This window comes from Rhinichthys klamathensis, unplaced genomic scaffold (genome assembly GCF_029890125.1).
Source record: "Rhinichthys klamathensis goyatoka isolate OS25496 unplaced genomic scaffold, OSU_Roscu_1.1 h1tg000264l_1, whole genome shotgun sequence".
NCBI classification, from domain to species: Eukaryota; Metazoa; Chordata; class Actinopteri; order Cypriniformes; family Leuciscidae; genus Rhinichthys; species Rhinichthys klamathensis.
The window spans coordinates 580,342-600,341 of record NW_026606785.1 but is presented as its reverse complement, the minus strand read 5'-3'; the positions used below and the strand labels follow the sequence as shown (position 1 = coordinate 600,341).

The window sequence follows — 20,000 nt, the reverse complement described above, 5'->3', positions numbered from 1 at the left end:
ATGGCCCAGTCTGTTGCGATTAGCCTACTCTGCTCTGATTGGTCAGATGGTCCAGTCTGTTGCGATTAGCCTACTCTGCTCTGATTGGTCAGATGGCCCAGTCTGTTGCGATTAGCCTACTCTGCTCTGATTGGTCAGATAACCCAGTCTGTTGTGATTGGTCTACTCTGCTCTGATTGGTCAGATGGCCCAGTCTGTTGCGATTAGCCTACTCTGCTCTGATTGGTCATATGACCCAGTCTGTTGTGATTGGTCTACTCTGCTCTGATTGGTCAGATGGCCCAGTCTGTTGTGATTGGTCTACTCTGCTCTGATTGGTCAGATGGCCCAGTCTGTTGTGATTGGTCAAATTGCCCAGTCTGTTGTGATTGGTCTACTCTGCTCTGATTGGTCAGATGGCCCAGTCTGTTGCGATTAGTCTACTCTGCTCTGATTGGTCATATGACCCAGTCTGTTGTGATTGGTCTACTCTGCTCTGATTGGTCAGATGGCCCAGTCTGTTGCGATTGGTCTACTCTGCTCTGATTGGTCAGATGGCCCAGTCTGTTGCGATTAGCCTACTCTGCTCTGATTGGTCAGATGGCCCAGTCTGTTGCGATTAGCCTACTCTGCTCTGATTGGTCAGATGGCCCAGTCTGTTGTGATTGGTCTACTCTGCTCTGATTGGTCAGATGGCCCAGTCTGTTGCGATTAGCCTACTCTGCTCTGATTGGTCAGATGGCAGTCTGTTGCGATTAGCCTACTCTGCTCTGATTGGTCAGATGACCCAGTCTGTTGTGATTGGTCTACTCTGCTCTGATTGGTCATATGACCCAGTCTGTTGTGATTGGTCTACTCTGCTCTGATTGGTCAGATGGCCCAGTCTGTTGCGATTAGCCTACTCTGCTCTGATTGGTCAGATGACCCAGTCTATTGTGATTGGTCTACTCTGCTCTGATTGGTCAGATGGCCCAGTCTGTTGTGATTGGTCTACTCTGCTCTGATTGGTCAGATGGTCCAGTCTGTTGTGATTGGTCTACTCTGGTGTGATTGGTCAGATGACTCAGTCTGTTGTGATTGGTCTACTCTGCTCTGATTGGTCAGATGACTCAGTCTGTTGTGATTGGTTGACCACTTACAGAGTATGCCAGAAACTAAACGTCCATTACCATATCTGAATTTCAGCTGTGGATCTTCCTCAGCACCTGATACACAGTGATAAGAACAGTAACGATGGTGTTGGTCTTACCGTATCAATTTGAGCGCGAGTCAAGTTTGTAAATAAGTAGAGAAAAATCGAACTTAAACCTTTTCTTTTTTGTCAAACTTGCAAATGCAAATTGGAATTTAATAAAAGTTCTGACTCACCCACTTCTCACCATCGTTTTTGTTCTCTAAAAACATTTGGTTTGTGGAATTAAATCCCTTTAATTTTCTCCATATAGGAGAATTGATTTTTTACTAGAACTTACTTTAAGACAGATCTAATATAAACTACGAGATTCATCAATGGACTATAGTTTTATGGACACCATCAGCCCTTATTATTTCAACTTATTTATTTTTAAACAGTGGAATTCCTGGTGAAAAACTACATTACCCATGATTCTGCAAAACAGCCTCCACCAATCACGAAACAAGCAAATAACGCCAATATCCGCTTTTGTACTAAACATAATATGCTGTTTCTTCAAATCAATAGATTTATTTATATTTATCCATGATTTTTATCTTTGAATATATATCATTTTCTGCCTTTGGTCACATGTGAGCCGCTGCTGTTGCATTAAACTTCGGCTTGGTGGCGCTCACAAACGGCCGATTTTGCTAAACGACTTCTAAACTCTCGACTACGCACTCTTGTATATGGTGTTGTTTAAGAAACGCCACAGTGACTACAAAAATCTGAATGGCTGTTTGAAAACATGTAAATAATGTTCGACTTCTTTCATTGTCAAGTATGTGAAAACGTGAAGTTGCACAACGTATTGTGTACTAGGTTAACAAACAAACGAACTCCAAACAAACTTCGATTTGGCCTGATTTTGTTAAAAATAACGTCACACCAGTTTGTTCTTCAATTTCGCACATACATCGATATATGGAAATATGGACTATAGAGTGGCCAGGAAATTCTTTATTTTGTATTCCACAATGGATCGACACGATGGTGTCTAAATGAGAGATTTTCATTTTTCTACTCCTATTATTACCCAAACATCACCCATAATTCCTTGTCCTGCTTGTAAAGCACTTTAACGCGTAAACACCTCTTCTGTTCTCCTTTGAGAGGTCGAGATCAAAGCCTCGTGTTTGTCTCTCAACTGCAGCATCTCAAGAATAATGAACAACAACCTGCAGCGTTTGCATAATGGACCCCGTCTTGAAACCCCCCGCTCATTCAGAGGTCAGGCTCCAACATTTTTATGAAAAACTGCACGGTTTGCAAGACAAATACCACATTGCTCTTCCAGTACGGTATATTTCATCACCATGTGATGAGGAAGCGCTTCAAGCATCTTATTAGCATCACACACACAGCGATATGCAAACGCACTGCGTCACCACACACCCGAAGAGGCCGGCTGCCCTGCTCTACTTCTCTGAAGCGCACACACACCGGTTGACTCAGCAGACTGCAGCATTATTTTGCGATCCCTCTGAGGGCGAGTTTGTGCCCCGTTCTCTGCTGACTCACGGGCCACAGGCTGCACACCCTGCAGGCGGGATCTGACTCGAACCGGAAATAATTCTTTCTCTTGCCTGTGTGTACAGTGTTCATGGGAAAAGAAACAAACCATATAAACAAAACATAGTTTCCAAATATGTCTTGTTGACCTAAAATATCTCTGAAGAAATTATAAACAAAACGAAGGCTGTTCGCAATTCCAGCATGAACATGGAGATGAGTTTTATTTGGTCTTCACAGATAGCACACTTTAACTAAATCCCAGAAAAGTTAACCAGCTGCAAGTGACCAGTGCTTTTGGTGTTAAATGGATTTAAAGTCAGCATGAAACTGAAGTTGCGCTCATCTTTTCTTCCCTGTTGTGCTGTATATCTGAGTAAAACGGCCTTATGAACAAGAACAGATGTGGGCGGGGCTTGATTGTGTCTGTGGGGAATTGATTGGATGGTTGTGATTGACAGGTTATAGCCCCGCCCTCGTCATCAGAGAAGAGAAGAGATGCTGCAAGAGGAAGTTACTCTGTTTCAAAATTACCAGGAACATGAATAAAAAAAAATAATGATGTGCACCAATAAATCATTAAGAATAAATACTCCAATATTCCATAAAAACAGGAATTGTCCATTTTGGTTTCATGGTGACTTTAAAATGGGACAAATCAAATGAATCACAAAAGGACCCACAAATGAACTATACTCAGACATTTTTCAGTATTCACATATAATCAGGCCAAGACTACTAAGTGTCTTAAAGAACATGTCAATACTCTACTTTCATGATTCTTCTTTCATATACACTCACCTAAAGGATTATTAGGAACACCGTACTAATACTGTGTTTGACCCCCTTTCGCCTTCAGAACTGCCTTAATTCTACGTGGCATTGATTCAACAAGGTGCTGAAAGCATTCTTTAGAAATGTTGGCCCGTATTGATAGGATAGCATCTTGCAGTTGATGGAGATTTGTGGGATGCACATCCAGGGCACGAAGCTCCCGTTCCACCACATCCCAAAGATGCTCTATTTGGTTGAGATCTGGTGACTGTGGAGGCCATTTTAGTACAGTGAACTCATTGTCATGTTCAAGAAACCAATTTGAAATGATTCGAGCTTTGTGACATGGTGCATTATCCTGCTGGAAGTTTCCATCAGAGGATGGGTACATGGTGGCCATAAAGGGATGGACATGGTCAGAAACAATGCTCAGGTAGGCCGTGGCATTTAAACGATGCCCAATTGGCACTAAGGGGCCTAAAGTGTGCCAAGAAAACATCCCCCACACCATTACACCACCACCACCAGCCTGCACAGTGGTAACAAGGCATGATGGATCCATGTTCTCATTCTGTTTACGCCAAATTCTGACTCTACCATCTGAATTCCTCAACAGAAATCGAGACTCATCAGACCAGGCAACATTTTTCCAGTCTTCAACTGTCCAATTTTGGTGAGCTCTTGCAAATTGTAGCCTCTTTTTCCTATTTGTAGTGGAGATGAGTGGTACCCGGTGGGGTCTTCTGCTGTTGTAGCCCATCCGCCTCAAGGTTGTGCGTGTTGTGGCTTCACAAATGCTTTGCTGCATACCTCGGTTGTAACGAGTGGTTATTTCAGTCAAAGTTGCTCTTCTATCAGCTTGAATCAGTCGGCCCATTCTCCTCTGACCTCTAGCATCAACAAGGCATTTTCGTCCACAGGACTGCCGCATAATGGATGTTTTTCCCTTTTCACACCATTCTTTGTAAACCCTAGAAATGGTTGTGCGTGAAAATCCCAGTAACTGAGCAGATTGTGAAATACTCAGACCGGCCCGTCTGGCACCAACAACCATGCCACGCTCAAAATTGCTTAAATCACCTCTCTTTCCCATTCTGACATTCAGTTTGGAGTTCAGGAGATTGCCTTGACCAGGACCACACCCCTAAATGCATTGAAGCAACTGCCATGCGATTGGTTGATTAGATAATTGCATTAATGAGAAATTGAACAGGTGTTCCTAATAATCCTTTAGGTGAGTGTATTGCAAATACGAGAGCATTTTGATAGCAAAAATGGCATATGTGTACATGTACTGTTGTTCGCATATTTCATCGGCCGAAATCCAGTCATTACAATAGATTTTCACATCAGGGTGAAAGATTTCATTACACAGATTTCTCAACGGGTTAAAGTTGGTCACATGGATCTGGCACGTTTCCCAACAGAACACAGCTTGCTGCGACAGTGACTTTAGTGTGAGCTGTGCTTCATACAACGCTACACTATTGACAACGCATCATTTTTGCCACATTCAGAGTAAGCTGAATTCATTTCTGTGAATCATTTCAAACTGTTTGCTTCAATGAATTGATTCTTGGTTGAAATGGTTCAAAAAGACTTATTGTACAAATATTGCACTATGGTCTTGTTTTGTTTTCCGGAGTGTCTATTTACAATAAATGCAAATAGCCCGCCTTGTTGGCAGAGGTTGTTTACAGTAACTCCGCCCACTGACGTCTGATTGGGCCAGACCCGATCACGGCAGTCGCTGGATTATTAACAGTAGCAATACTGTAGCGGTAATGCGTGTGGCAGAACCAAAGACTGTAAAAAAAGATGGACGACGCCCCTTCGCTCTCTTCCATTGGTCAGAAGCCATTTCGGGACCAGACCCGCGCAGTCGTGAGCAGGAAGTAAAGCCGCGAAATCAAGGCCCCGCCCTCACTCTCGCAGAATCATTCGCAAGCACACGCTCCGGCACTTTTTCAAAATTAATTATAGAAATTTAGATATTGAATTTAAAGCTCCAATCTCCTCAGTCCTCCGAAGATCCCGAAAAAAAGTCTGTTGGTGACTACTTCGCTCAGAGAACCTGTCAATCACAGCTGTCAATCATGACGTCACCACCACCGCATCAAATAACTAACTGAAAACAAACTTATTTTAAAAACAAACACTTGAAATGACTTCAGCGTGATAAAAACTACAGTAAATGACAGAAATCATCTTTGGAAAAACGATATTTGAAGTGTAATTTAATTGTTTAGTTGGTCTCACGTGCCGTTGAATAACATGGGGAGGCGGGGCTTATGAGCTATACTAGGACTGGCCACCAGGGGGCGATCGAAACGCTTGGGCTTCACTTTTCAGGGCTTGTGCGGCACGCTCGTGCAGAACGTTTAGACACAAAACAACCTGAGTTCGAATCCGCCTTTTGCCAAACTCTCTCTTTACCCTTTTCCCATCACAAATCAGATCGGAAAGGCATTTATTTTCAATAAAAATGAAAAATAATATTTGAAAAGTTGAAATAAAGTGTCTAGCGTGTCTTTAATAATAAACTGTTTATCGGTTAGGGGTAGGTGTAGGTAGGGCTTTATAGGGCTTGGGCGTCGTGACGTCATTACTTGGCGTGGCGGCCATGTTGACAGCTTCGCGAATGTAAACATACAGCAAGTCGAACGAGGAGAAGTAGCAGAGTTGGGAGAAAGAAAATAAAAAAAGATGTTAAAATCCCTAAAAAGGATGTGGAATTTACCAGGATACGTTAAATAAGGAAACCAGGGACCGGTATGTGGACAAAATCGGCACTTTTAACGGTTTGGATCCATATGAAATTTCCAACAAAGAGTCGGCAAACAGTGGGAACACAGTTATCCGGACAAAGGTAACGTTAAGATGCGCTCCACCTAGCTGCTAGTTTAGTAACAGTTAGTGCTAACAAACATTCACACATGTACTTTTAACTATGTGTTTCTAAACTGTAGTTAGTAACGTTAGCTGTCAACCCTCCCGTTTTTTACGGGTTTCTCACGGGAGGGTTACGGGGTTTTGAGCTCTTCTCCCGCTGTCTTCCCGTTTTAGTATTTTCCTGTAAAATATCCCGTATTTTAATACTCTCGTAACATTAACGTGTCCGTCTCTGTACTGTTGTCTGTTGCTACCCCCTTGCCCTAAGCATCGTTTTGCTTACTAACTTAAGTTTTGCTTAAAACAGCTACTAACTACACTTTTGAAACACATAGTTAAAAGTACGTTACATGTGTGAATGGTTGTTAGCACTAACTGTTACTAAACTAGCAGCGAGGTGGAGCGCAGTTTACCTTTGTCCGGATTAAGTTACTGTGCTCCCACTGTTTGTTGGAAATTTCATATCAATCCAAACCGTTAAAAGTGCCGATTTTGCCCACATACCGGTCCCTGGCTTCCCTATTTAACGTATCCCAGTAAATTCGACATCCTTTTAGGGATTTTAACATCTTTTTTCTCTTCTTTCTCCCAACTCTGCTGCTTCTCCTCGTTCGACTTGCTGTATGTTTACATTCGCGAAGCTGTCAACATGGCCGCCACGTCCCAGAATGCAACGCGGCGCCCTAGCCCTCTTGTCCCAATAACGCGGCATCCATTTAATAATATTAATAAATATTAATATTTACACTCATTTATTCAATTTAGTGTAAAAAGAATCTAGTTGCTACTTACTTTTAATGTAAATAGAATATATTGTTACGAAAATATGCTATTTGCACTCATAGAGTTGAAAGACACAGGATACTAAAACCATGTGGGATCAACGTAAACCATGTACAAACATGCAGTTGAACTCGCTCCAACACACTGCAGATGCAAATGAAAGCCCTGTCACGCTATATATTCATAATGGTCATTAGAGGAACATCAGCAACATCCTGGAATGAACAAGGGGGACAAAATGCAGGAAAAACAGTCCTGTTAATCTCGTATTGATCAACTGCATTGTGTGTGTGTGCATGTGTTTAATGCACATCACTTACACCCCACTTGCTCAGAACAATGGCACGGGTTGAATGTCTACTCTCACATACTCTAATCTCTGTGTGTTTATCCCAGTCCCAGATGACACGAAATCCCAAATCCATACAGCTTCCTCTTTCATTTCAGCTGAATTGCTCTTTAGTCTGAGATGCTGAATGACAGTATGTGTGTATGGCTCTTTCTCTCTCTCCCACACACATATATTTGTGTGTTGTGACACAGATGGTGTTGACTCATCTCATGTGTCTGTCTGACGGTATCTGAAGCATTGCTCTGTCTTGATCTCTGTTGCGTGCGGATACACACACTCACATACACTCGCATGTTGGTGCACCTATCATTATGAGGACATTCATAATGGTTTTTATACTGTACAAACTGTATAGTCTGTCCATTAACACTAACCCTACCCATAAACCTACCCTACAGAAAACTTTCTGCATTTAAACATTTTTAATAAAACATGTTTCGTATGTTTTTAAGCCATTTTCATTGCGATGGCTCAGGAAATGTCCTCATAAACCACATTTACATTGTAATACCAGTGTAAAACCCTTGTCATTCTACAAATTTGTGTCCTCATTTGTTTGTTTGACACGTTTTCGGGGGTTCTGGTGTTTAAACTGTACATATATATATATATATATATATATATATACACTGTACTTCGGTACTGTAAATAAATACACCTTGCACGAAAGTGCTGTTGTGGGTACAGCTATTCTTTTTCTCTCTCACAAACGAACCCTCACGTTATCCAAAGCGGATATCCAGGGGTCGTTTTGTAACGATCCAACTGAGGAGGAAGAGTGAGGGATCTGAACGGGGACCCAGAGTCCAGCCAGGACGAAGGCCCGGTGGAGTCGAGGGAGGGAGGAGCCATGGTGGAGACTTGGCAGGCGGACCCAGATGAAGCTGATGGAGGTGGAGACCCAGGTGGAGCCGAAGAGCTGATGAGACCGAACGACACCAAAGGATCAGGAGACCGAGGCAGAGCCGCAGCAACGAGCGTCCGAGGCGGAGCCAGTGGGACTGAGGACCAAGGCGGAGCCGGAGGGAGCACAAGGGGTGGAGGGATGAAGTGCAGATGAATGCCTGGATGTCTGTGATGTACGGAGAGCAACGTCTAACCAAGGCGAAGCCGGAGGGAAGAGGGAGCCCGGTGGAGCCGTAAGGACGATGGTCCCAGGTGGAGCCAAGGTGGAGCCGACTGGTTGACAAGCCGAGGTGGAGTGATGAGCTCGGCGGCTGGAGGCGGAGCCAGGGGATCCTCTTGCCAAGGTGGAGCTGGTGACTGGAAGATCCAAGGCATATCCACGCAGCATAGTGGAGCAAACCAAAGGGGAGACAAGGAGCAGAAAGGGAACCAGCGGAAGGACTGGCTGGCTTTGGAAGAAGAGGCGAGAGAGGGAGGCTGGTGACAGCAGAGACACAGGAGACTTGAAGCTGAGCGGGACCAGCCGAGCCTGGAGTTTCATGGAAATATTCACTTTCAAATCCTCATACAAATTTGCAGAGGCAGCTGCCGCTCGCTCTCAATGGCGGGAGTGTGGGCAGGGCTTTCTTCCACCCCCATGGACTCCACGAGCAGCCCTACGGGCACGGACGTATTCATTGACTGATTCTCCAGGGCGATGACTGGCTCAGTCCTCTTTACTGGCTCTTTCATCTCGGCAGGCACTGGTGTCTTGTCCGTGAGAGGCGTGGGCTGGGCTCTGGGTCTGGAGTGGAGCTGGTGACGTCCTCCTCAGCAGGGCAGATGGTGAATGGGGACCCACTACACCATCACGAGGCAAGCATGCCTTTGTGTGCTCGTTCAGGCTGGTCAGAATACTCACCAGGACCGACCTGGGAAGTTTGTTAGGCACGCCAGTTGTTAATGTCCTCTGGAGAGGTCCTTAAGGGAATGCTGCTCAAGGGACGGCCGGCAAGTCCATATTTTCACTTATAAAACGGATAGTTCCGGTCCTTGATTCTGATTGGTTGAGCCGCATTCGAAGCCGTTGTAAATTACTCAACAAACACACACCTGTGACCGCATTACATTAGTGTTACACACACACACACACACACACCTGTGAGCGCATTACATTAGTGTTACTGCTCAACTGACGTGTGTGATGCTTTGTTGCTGCATGTGTTGCTTAGCAACCTCTTTGGAACTACATTGCTTGGCGGAGGAATAAATGTGTTATAACGTTATATGTTTATTGTTGGTGTTTATTTTATGAATAAAATAAATATTAAAATGAATATTTTTATGCAGTAACCATTTTATAAAAGCAATAAGCCCCTTGAAGCCGTGATTTACAGTGAATTTAGAACAGCTTAAGGGGTTTTAGGCACTCCGCGTCGTAGCTAACAACGGCCCTCAGCTGCTCTACACTCACTGTAAATCACGGCTTCAAGGGGCGTTTGCTTTATTTCTTTGGTCCAGTATTCTGTCAGGTGGTTTGCATTTGCATTCTGTTTTTATTGTTCAGACGTGTTGTTCTTGAATAAGAGTATAATCTTCTGTTAGGTGCTAAATCTCACACATGAACAGCACTGACCTAATTATTGTGTATGAATAAATACATGAACTAAATAAAAGGCTGGGATGGACTGAACAGTCACAGGAAGTGGAAGCGTGGAGCGCTTTCCTGAAGAGGAAACACTTCTTACAGAGAATGAAATGCCTCTGGACACACACACACACAACGTGACTTAATAACGGATGATAAAATACACTAAAAGGTTTTAATAAAAACGCTCATATGTTCATTAAACACACCATCTATCTTCCCTGTGACTATATTTGAACAGGAATTTTGTATTTAGTGTAGGACTATCAATAATCTTTACAATATTGTGTATTTTTAGAGCTGTTTGCAAGCATCGATTCTTCAGAGTTAATCAACGCTAATTATAAAACGGGTCGTAGTTCAGCAGCTGATCCGTACAGGAGCAGAAAGGGTTTCTTCCCTCCACATGAGAGTTATCTGTAACTTTACAGCAATGACCACGGTTCGGGACCATCGCTCTCGCTGCCCTGCTATTGGTCGCCTCGAATCTCAGCGCTGCCCTGGGGTGCCATGGGTAATTTTCCATTTGCGGAGGAGTAGAGCCAGAGAGAGAAACCTGTGCTATCCTTCCAGAGTGATTCGGATAGAGGAAGAGAGAGAGCGAGATGAAAGGAAAGTAGGTGGGAGAGATAAATGCACTCGTCATTTGTTCCTGAAGGAAACGTCTCCCCTGCTGAAGAAAATCCTGCTCACGCTGGTAACTGGGTTTCAATGTGTACTGAATGTGCGAATGTCTGTCACTTTTGATCAATGTAATGCATCCTTGCATTTTTTTTAAAGATAAATCTTATACCGATGCCAAACTTTTGAGCGGTAGAGTATATACATACTATGCCCTCATGCACACGCATACAGGAAGAACAATAGAGGAAGAGAGCATACAGTTCATTCTCACCACAGGAGCCACAATCTCCACAGCTTCATGCATGCAAACATGAAAACACCAGACCCTTCGAATGCACACACACACACACACACACTTGCTGCCCCCGAACAGCCTTCATGCATCTTTTTGATTCATGGTTTCATTTTCACATTCTGCACTATTTATCAACACCTTGATGTTCTGATGCCGCCATCATCCAGGTCTCCCATAATCACCCTGATCACCCTAGCAACAATGTAGCAATGTCCTAGCAACCACCCTCAAAACCCCCCAGAACACCCTTGGGAAGTTGATGATGAGTCACCAATAATACCCCAGAAAATACCTAGCAAACACACAGTAATGCACTGAAACTTTCAGAACATCTAGTAAACACATAGCAATGTCCTGGCAAACACCCACCCACACCCAGAATACGGGATTTGTTTTTGTTTTTTTAGTTATGTTTGGCACAGGAATCATGCTACATTTAGGAAATATCCCATTAAATTCCCAGTAAAAACTGTTGCTGCAAGAAATTCACCATAAAAATATGTTTCAGGTATTACAAGATGGCATATTGGTGCCTTTTTGAAGATGTAAATACTATTTAAATCTGGACGTACTACATCCGTCGTGTTGTTATTGTGTCGCTTCACTGTCGTTCATAAATCCTCTCCCGTGGCCTCATGGGATAGTAAAGTGTCCATCATATACACACTTCAGAATCTCACGTGGGTCATCCGGCTACGTTTTGTCTACTCTTTTATGAGTACTGTGAATTTGGACATACTTCTTTTTTATCACATACTATTTTTGGCCTACTATAAAGTAGGGAAGAATACCATTTTGGATGCAGCCAATGAGAACATTTAAATAGTCTGGCTCAGTGTTTGCTGTAAGCTAGTTCGTCTGAACCCCTCCACCTCCCCAGCTCCCCCTGCCTAGATCTGATTCAGGACTCATGTGTGTCTATTCATGCGGCAGCAGATCTTACATGTTCACAGCAGTGTGTGTGTGTGTATCTGTTAGCAGTAGCAAGTCCATACTCGCTCTCCAGCAGCAGATCTAGTCCGGCTAGACCAAATACATTAACATTGCAGTAATCAATAACACGCTTAAACTTATTCCGAGAGTTGCCATGATTTGAAAGTATTTTACAATAAAACGTTAAAATACACATTATGTGATGCTACAGTAAACCATATAGCTACAGGTTTTCACCATACATGGTAAGTTGTTTTTTTTACAGTTACACTGAAAAAAATCGTGTAGGATTTACTTGGAAACAATTTTCACTCAGATATTGCTAGTAAATTTCACAAAGAATTACAAAGAAACAGAAAGCAACATTGAATTTAACATGAAATTTGGAAGTAGAAAGACTGAAATGCTATTTCGAAATACTCCTATAATCTTTATTTTATTCAACACATTGAAAAATATGTTCAATAATATCATTCAAAATATATATATTTTTTACAGTGTAGTGCGTCTGCCTTAATTCAGCAGGGCATTGCTAATGATATCATAGATACAGTTCATTTCTAGATACGAATGCCAATTTTACCAGGAAACATACGACAGTGTTCCCTTCTCAACTGCCTGAGCTCGCCGACGGGACGAGGACCGCAGAACCACACAGCCGGGCTCCTGCGGCGCTCCAAAACTCATTAAAATGCCTCCCATTGGGCTGACAAATGCTGAAGATGACCTATACTGAGTACTGAGAAAAACACATCAAATCGTCCAATAGTGAGAAACTATACAGTTAATCACAGCTTTGAACCCAACGAGCTCCTTCAGGTCTACGATAATGGAGTAAAAAACTAAATAAACTAGCCAGTTGCTTTTATATTTGTTGTGAGCATCACAACCAATTGTGAACATCCACAGCCAATTATGCACGTTAAGTATGTACAGAAGGAATTGGTTTGATTCTTCCAAAATATAACGTGCTAATTTTTAACAGTCTTTTCTGAGGCCAAACAAATGCAATCCAATAACCACAGAAAAAACAAATCAAACAGCTTGTTAAAGTTGGTTAATTAGCTGAAAAAAGAACTCAAGAGAGGAGCTTATTTACTAAACTTGTTAATTATTCATGTATGTTTGAATAAATCTGTCAAGTTATTATGCACAAATTTAAATGATTAGTTCACCCAAAAATGAAAATGTCCTGATTATTTACTGCAAATGACTGATGGTTACACTAGAGAAGTCCCTTTGCATCCGCCGAAATATGGATTTTGGGCTCACAAATATGGACTATGTTGAGCACCATTCACTTGCATTAGATGGAGATAAATCCTGGAAAGTGGTCCTCCAAAACCTGAATTTCTCTTCGGCCGAGGAAAGAATGTCATACATCTTGGATGGCCTCGCTCGGAGTGAGTAAATAATAAGGACATTTTCATTTTGGACTAAGATAACTTGTTTGAATAAAACGTGGAAAAATGAATGGCAGAAGTTACAGTTGTTATTCTTTACTGGTAAGTTAACCAACAAGAATAAATCAACTAATCAGATTCATCAGGGAAAAAAATAATTGAATTTATCAACTAAACAAAAAAAAAAGATAATTAATCAATAGAAAAAAATTCTAGTTAGTAGGCTATAATTCACCCAAACACAATAATCCTGTCATCATCTCCTCTCATGTTGCAAACCCCACAGACACTCTTTCTTCTTTTTGATATTTCAAAAACACTGGACCCTATTGATTTTCAAAGTAAGGTCATTTTTGCAGACATTTACTGACGCCCTGAAGTCCTTTTAGTGCGTATCAGTGGTTTTAAAACAGAAAAGGAGGTCGGGAACGGTGCGGTTGATTTCCCGAGGGATCCTCGAGCGACGGAAACCAATGGCTTTCAAGAGGTACAGTGATGCGTGTGTTTCCACCACATGGATCTCTGGGAAAGGACAACATCATGTACCCTGCCGACATCAGCTGGCGTTTCATCAGAAATAATGACCCTACACGGAGTCCCACACCAATTAAGGCCCAATGAAGGAGCATGAATAATTGACCAGCTCTGGCTGCGTGAACTGATGGAGCCGCGTGTTTGATTACTGCGGGCTGATCTATGCCTGGATGGCTTTACACGCGTTTGTCTTCGCTAGGACAAGGGGAACGATCTATGCGTGGCCCTGGTCATTTGTATATCTGTAGGGCAGCTCTATAGTCTCGCACTGGATGATGGAAACTACTTTACGAAACACTAAACAATTGCAACGTTTACATGCACAACTTTTGTTTCAAAAATTCCTGAATTCCTTCTGAAAGTTTATACATGAACGCTAAACGTGATCGGGTTGATGTGCGCGATTATATGTCACAAGCTTCGTAATAGCAAATCGTAATAGATTTGACAGACGCTGAGGAATGAAAGGAGAATTATAATGACGGGACACTCATTTATACGACACTTTATTCAACAGGAAGATCGGCTCGTTCCGCTCGTCATTACGCTATTTCTACGTCATTGCACATGCGCAGTCCTTTCAGTTTCGGTTCTCAATCCGATCAAGTGTTCACATGTCCTCTCGACCGGATTAGTAAAGGAATAAACCAGCCCTTTCAATCCGATCAAGTGTTCACATGTCCTCTCGACCGGATTAGTAAAGGAATAAACCAGCCCTTTCAATCCGATCAAGTGTTCACATGTCCTCCCGACCGGATTAGTAAAGGAATAAACCAACCCTTTCAATCCGATCAAGTGTTCACATGTCCTCTCGACCGGATTAGTAAAGGAATAAACCAACCCTTTCAATCCGATCAAGTGTTCACATGTCCTCCCGACCGGATTAGTAAAGGAATAAACCAGCCCTTTCAATCCGATCAAGTGTTCACATGTCCTCTCGACCAGATTAGTAAAGGAATAAACCAGCCCTTTCAATCCGATCAAGTGTTCACATGTCCTCCCGACCGGATTAGTAAAGGAATAAACCAACCCTTTCAATCCGATCAAGTGTTCACATGTCCTCTCGACCGGATTAGTAAAGGAATAAACCAACCCTTTCAATCCGATCAAGTGTTCACATGTCCTCTCGACCGGATTAGTAAAGGAATAAACCAACCCTTTCAATCCGATCAAGTGTTCACATGTCCTCTCGACCGGATTAGTAAAGGAATAAACCAGCCCTTTCAATCCGATCAAGTGTTCACATGTCCTCTCGACCGGATTAGTAAAGGAATAAACCAACCCTTTCAATCCGATCAAGTGTTCACATGTCCTCCCGACCGGATTAGTAAAGGAATAAACCAACCCTTTCAATCCGATCAAGTGTTCACATGTCCTCTCGACCGGATTAGTAAAGGAATAAACCAGCCCTTTCAATCCGATCAAGTGTTCACATGTCCTCTCGACCGGATTAGTAAAGGAATAAACCAACCCTTTCAATCCGATCAAGTGTTCACATGTCCTCTCGACCGGATTAGTAAAGGAATAAACCAGCCCTTTCAATCCGATCAAGTGTTCACATGTCCTCCCGACCGGATTAGTAAAGGAATAAACCAGCCCTTTCAATCCGATCAAGTGTTCACATGTCCTCCCGACCGGATTAGTAAAGGAATAAACCAACCCTTTCAATCCGATCAAGTGTTCACATGTCCTCCCGACCGGATTAGTAAAGGAATAAACCAACCCTTTCAATCCGATCAAGTGTTCACATGTCCTCTCGACCGGATTAGTAAAGGAATAAACCAGCCCTTTCAATCCGATCAAGTGTTCACATGTCCTCTCGACCGGATTAGTAAAGGAATAAACCAACCCTTTCAATCCGATCAAGTGTTCACATGTCCTCTCGACCGGATTAGTAAAGGAATAAACCAGCCCTTTCAATCCGATCAAGTGTTCACATGTCCTCTCGACCGGATTAGTAAAGGAATAAACCAGCCCTTTCAATCCGATGGAAGTTTTATTGGGATCGAGCTCAATCGGATCGGTTAAGGCGTTTACATGAAGGCTTTTCAGTCCGATTGAGCCGTCAATCCGATTAAAATGCTGGGTTGTTTTAACCCAATATGGGTCAAATATGGACAAACCCACCCATTGGGTTACATTTTTTTCATTACATTTTTAACCCAATGTTTGAGTTTGTCCATATTTGACTCAAAATTGGGTTAAAACAACCCAGCATTTTGTTAGAGTGTAATGGATTATTTGGTTGCATGTAAACGTAGCCATTGTGATGCAAGTCACGACTCAGAACACTGAACTCTCACAACATTTAAGTACAATTATCCATTAACAGAACTGGGAAAATGGAAAAGGAACCATTCTGGAACAGAACAGATTCTCGATTCCCAAGCCCAATGGGTCTAGGAGAGCTATCGTTCTTCAGGACATCACGCTGTGTGAAGCAGAGCAGAAAAAGCTTTGGCATTTCAGTGATATTCACATTTGGCCTTTCTTTGAGACTGTGAACCACTGAAGTCCAGATCCATGAGGGACGCCCGCGAGTCCCAGCGCGAGACACGGTTCTGCTCTCATTACCGACGCCATCGAGACACATCTGGGCCGAGCTGATTGATCTAGTCCCACCAGTTCTCTCTGCTCTCTGTGGAGCGTAATGTGCTATCCGTAAGACACTCGCTGTACTCAGCCATCATCCAACAACAACAACAGAAAGGTGGAACACAGCCACACTTGCTACATACCGAACTAAAACATTTGTGATATATTGCAAACATAGTCAAGGCCATTGTATTGTCAAATACTGCATCCATGACCAGAATTTAGGTAGCACTTTATTTTACAGTCCTGTTCCCTGTGTATGTACTCATAGTTATTACAGTAACTGGATTATAACTTGGTACTAACCCTGAACCTAGCACTAAACATAACCTTAACCCATGTACTTATCTTATATTACCATTGCTTTCTTGGGTAAGTACACTGTAATATAAAGTGCAACCAGAATTTATATGTGTAAACTGCCATATTTAGTGAATCTGATGTTCCATTAAATGCATTTTGTTTTAGATTCCCAAACTCTACAATACTGTCTGTTTTATGTTAAGATTTGATCTGACAGTTGAAAACAACAAACTCTGGATGTGCTTGTTTATGCTTTATAATGCTTGATTAATAGAAAATCCAGTGAGCGGAACACACTTAGCTTTCCATTCATCAGTAAATGAGCATGAAGGTCCACTCCTAAAGCTGAAAATGTACAAATGCGATTATACTAATTCATATGGGAGTACGATATACTTTGTCCTATTATATAAATACTGTAAAATATTGTAAAAAAAAATTGACAAATACCAAGAGCACATGTTAATTACTTTTAATTAGTGAAATGTAGCTATATATTTTATTTAGCATTTTAAGACATATTCAATGCGCTTTTATTTTTTACATTTTATTTGTTTACTTATTTATTTGTCCTTATAATTTAAAGGTAAAAAGAAGCGTTCCCAAAAGTGCCAGTGTGACACATCACATTTGTTTCTATTTTCCTATTTATGGAAGCTTTTTTCCGCCACGAAATAGAAAATAAAAAAGGTAATTTCGACCTTTTATCTCGCAATTTGGACTTTATAACTGGCAATTGCAAGTTTATATCTCACAATTTTGAGAAAAAAGTTTTGCGCGATATTATATGAACTGCCAATTTGCGAGTTTATATCGAGCAATTCTGACTTTTTCTTTAGAATTGTAAGATATAAACTTGCAATTGTGAGTTATAAAGTCCAAATTGTGAGATATAAACTATATCTTACAATTCTGAGAAAAAAGTAAATTATGAGATAACTCACAATTGTGAGAAAAAGTGATAACGGGGGAAATGGAATAACATATTGATAATTCTTGAAAATATTGGGATGATGAGCACATTAAGTCATTTTATTTCACCCTATAGAGGTCTATATGAACACACATAGTGCAAATACACGTAGAGCTGATCAACTCCTTCACTATTCATCTTTCAGACATTATATGGAAGGATTTGCTTTCACAAAAACGTGCCGCACTTTTGTGCCAGTTCAACACTCATGCATGCAGCATTTATAACTGTTAAAGCCTTCTGTATGTTTATAACCTGATCTTAAAATCATGCAGAATATGCATGTTGTTGCAAACAAATGCCGTTCATCATGGCCATTACAAAGCTCAAATGTGCATTGATTTAACTACACAAAAGGGCTTTTGAGCACTTAAAAAGCCTTCATGCAATTAACATGCGCTTTTAAAACATGCTCGATCCTCATTTTCAATCCAAACCAAGTCATTTTCAGTAAATTTATGCAAAGTTACTATTACATGATATTAATGGACTATAACGAGACAATAGCATGTTGACAGCATATATCAGAAGACTGATATTGAAATCAAACAATGATTATGTAGATGTTAATCACAGGCTTTGATTTGCAATTATTTAACTTTAGTGGGTGTGTTTATAATTGTGTGTTTGTGTGTGTGTGTAAACCAAACTAAACACAAAGGAATGTGCCTATAAAAAAACACTAACATGTTTCCAAATATCAGGTTTTTCAGCATCACAACATGGCATTAATATGATTTGTAGTGACCTGCTTTACCAAACAAGCACATTAAAACTATTGATGATTTCTGTCAATACAGACACTTGGCATGTCTATAAATGTCCTTTAAAATGAACATACTCATGTTTCCATGTGTTCATATATCCACCAGCATCACAACACTGAATGCACGAGTTTTGTTTTGACCTCAAGCATAACATGCGCGAGTTAAAGCCCATGTTGCATGCACAGAAAAGCATGCAACCAGACAAATGCATGAACACTGAAGCTTTATTCACACACATCAACAATAATAGCGCTAGGTTTGATGTACCTCGGAACACAGCTCGGAGATGAGCGGTCAATCTCCCACGTTGCAAACAAATTCATGGGGACGGGCATGATGGGAGCCGAACCCGCCGCACCCGAGCCCGAGCCCAGAGCTCCGGCCATGGCTGATCCCCCGGGCGCCGCGGGTGCGGGTGCGGGAGCGGGGGCACCGACACCCGGGCTCATGAAGGCGGCCCGGACCCCTCCTCTCTCCACAGCCGCGGCCATCATCGAACCGACACTCAACTGGACTGGGACGCTTCTGGACCTCACTTATCAGGACGGCTTTCTGCTCCTGCTCATCTCTCTCTCACACAGATTTGCGATGGTCAGAGGCGGAGCTTCGCTTCAGATTCAGAAGGGAATGTGGAGCACATGCGATCTGACCTCGGCCGATAGCAGGCGCTGAATCACGGGCTCCGTCTCTAGTTCAGGACACTCGCGAACCAGTCGTTCTTTCGAAAGATTCGGTCGAAACGATTCGCGATCCGTTCGTAAATAACTGTAGGCTACTGTTTTTTTGAGAACGAGGTCAGTCAGTGGCGTATGAAGAACATATAAGGCGAAAACACAATTAGAGGCTAAATAAGACTGGTACAGTCTTATTTAAAACAACAACATCATTTTAAAATGAAACATAATAGATAGCCTATTCATAGTAACTCCAAGAGAATGAAAGGTGAAATGTAAAAAAAAAGTGACTTAAATGAATCATGGAATCGTTCCAGACAGTAAACAAATTCCGCTGACACACTAGCCTACTGTGAATGTCAAGACACATTTAGCACTTTTTACAATACATATTGTACAATTGTTTGAATGTACACCGTCTCTGAAAGCGGGGTTTACCTCTGACCTCCAGGCCTCCTCTGTGGTCTAATGGCTTCAGCGGGCATCAGCCCAGAGAGACTCGGAAACCTCGGGCTGTGGGTTAGGTTAAACAGAGCTTGTGCCCAGTGTCACGGAAAAAGACAACCAGAGAGGGCAAGAAAAGTTGGTGTGCTTTAATTTAGAACTTAAACATTGTGAAGTCTAAAGTGGCATAATTTATACTTGTGGTGCAAATGACTCGTATATTTGTACATCATGAATAGACCCTGGCATTTTGCCTCCATATTTGTGATAAGGTGAGGTGCATGACATGTCCAGTTCACTGGGAAAAGTAATGAGTTGCAAATCGCCCCCCTATACCCTCATGCACTATTGCCTACATTAGACCACTGATGCAGTGCTTCTCAAACCTGTCCTGGGGACCCACACCACTGCACAACTTTACTGTCTCCCTGATTCAACTCATCAGCTCATTAG

General features: G+C 42.1%; 1 protein-coding gene across 4 annotated transcripts in view; it reads right to left on the bottom strand.

Annotated features, from left to right (window-relative positions):
• si:ch211-126j24.1 (phosphofurin acidic cluster sorting protein 2) overlaps positions 1 to 19,078 on the bottom strand; it is an 81,457-nt gene extending 62,379 nt beyond the window's left edge. For 2 of the 4 annotated variants that reach the window (XM_056267848.1, XM_056267849.1), the window contains exon 1: positions 18,697 to 19,078. In XM_056267848.1, the coding sequence (XP_056123823.1) occupies positions 18,697 to 18,923 (227 nt within the window). In that variant the 5' untranslated portion in view covers positions 18,924 to 19,078. The remainder of the gene's footprint in view (positions 1 to 18,696) is intronic. The other 2 variants (XM_056267850.1, XM_056267851.1) reach the window with 1 other exon arrangement.
• Between the last annotated feature and the right edge of the window lie 922 nt (positions 19,079 to 20,000).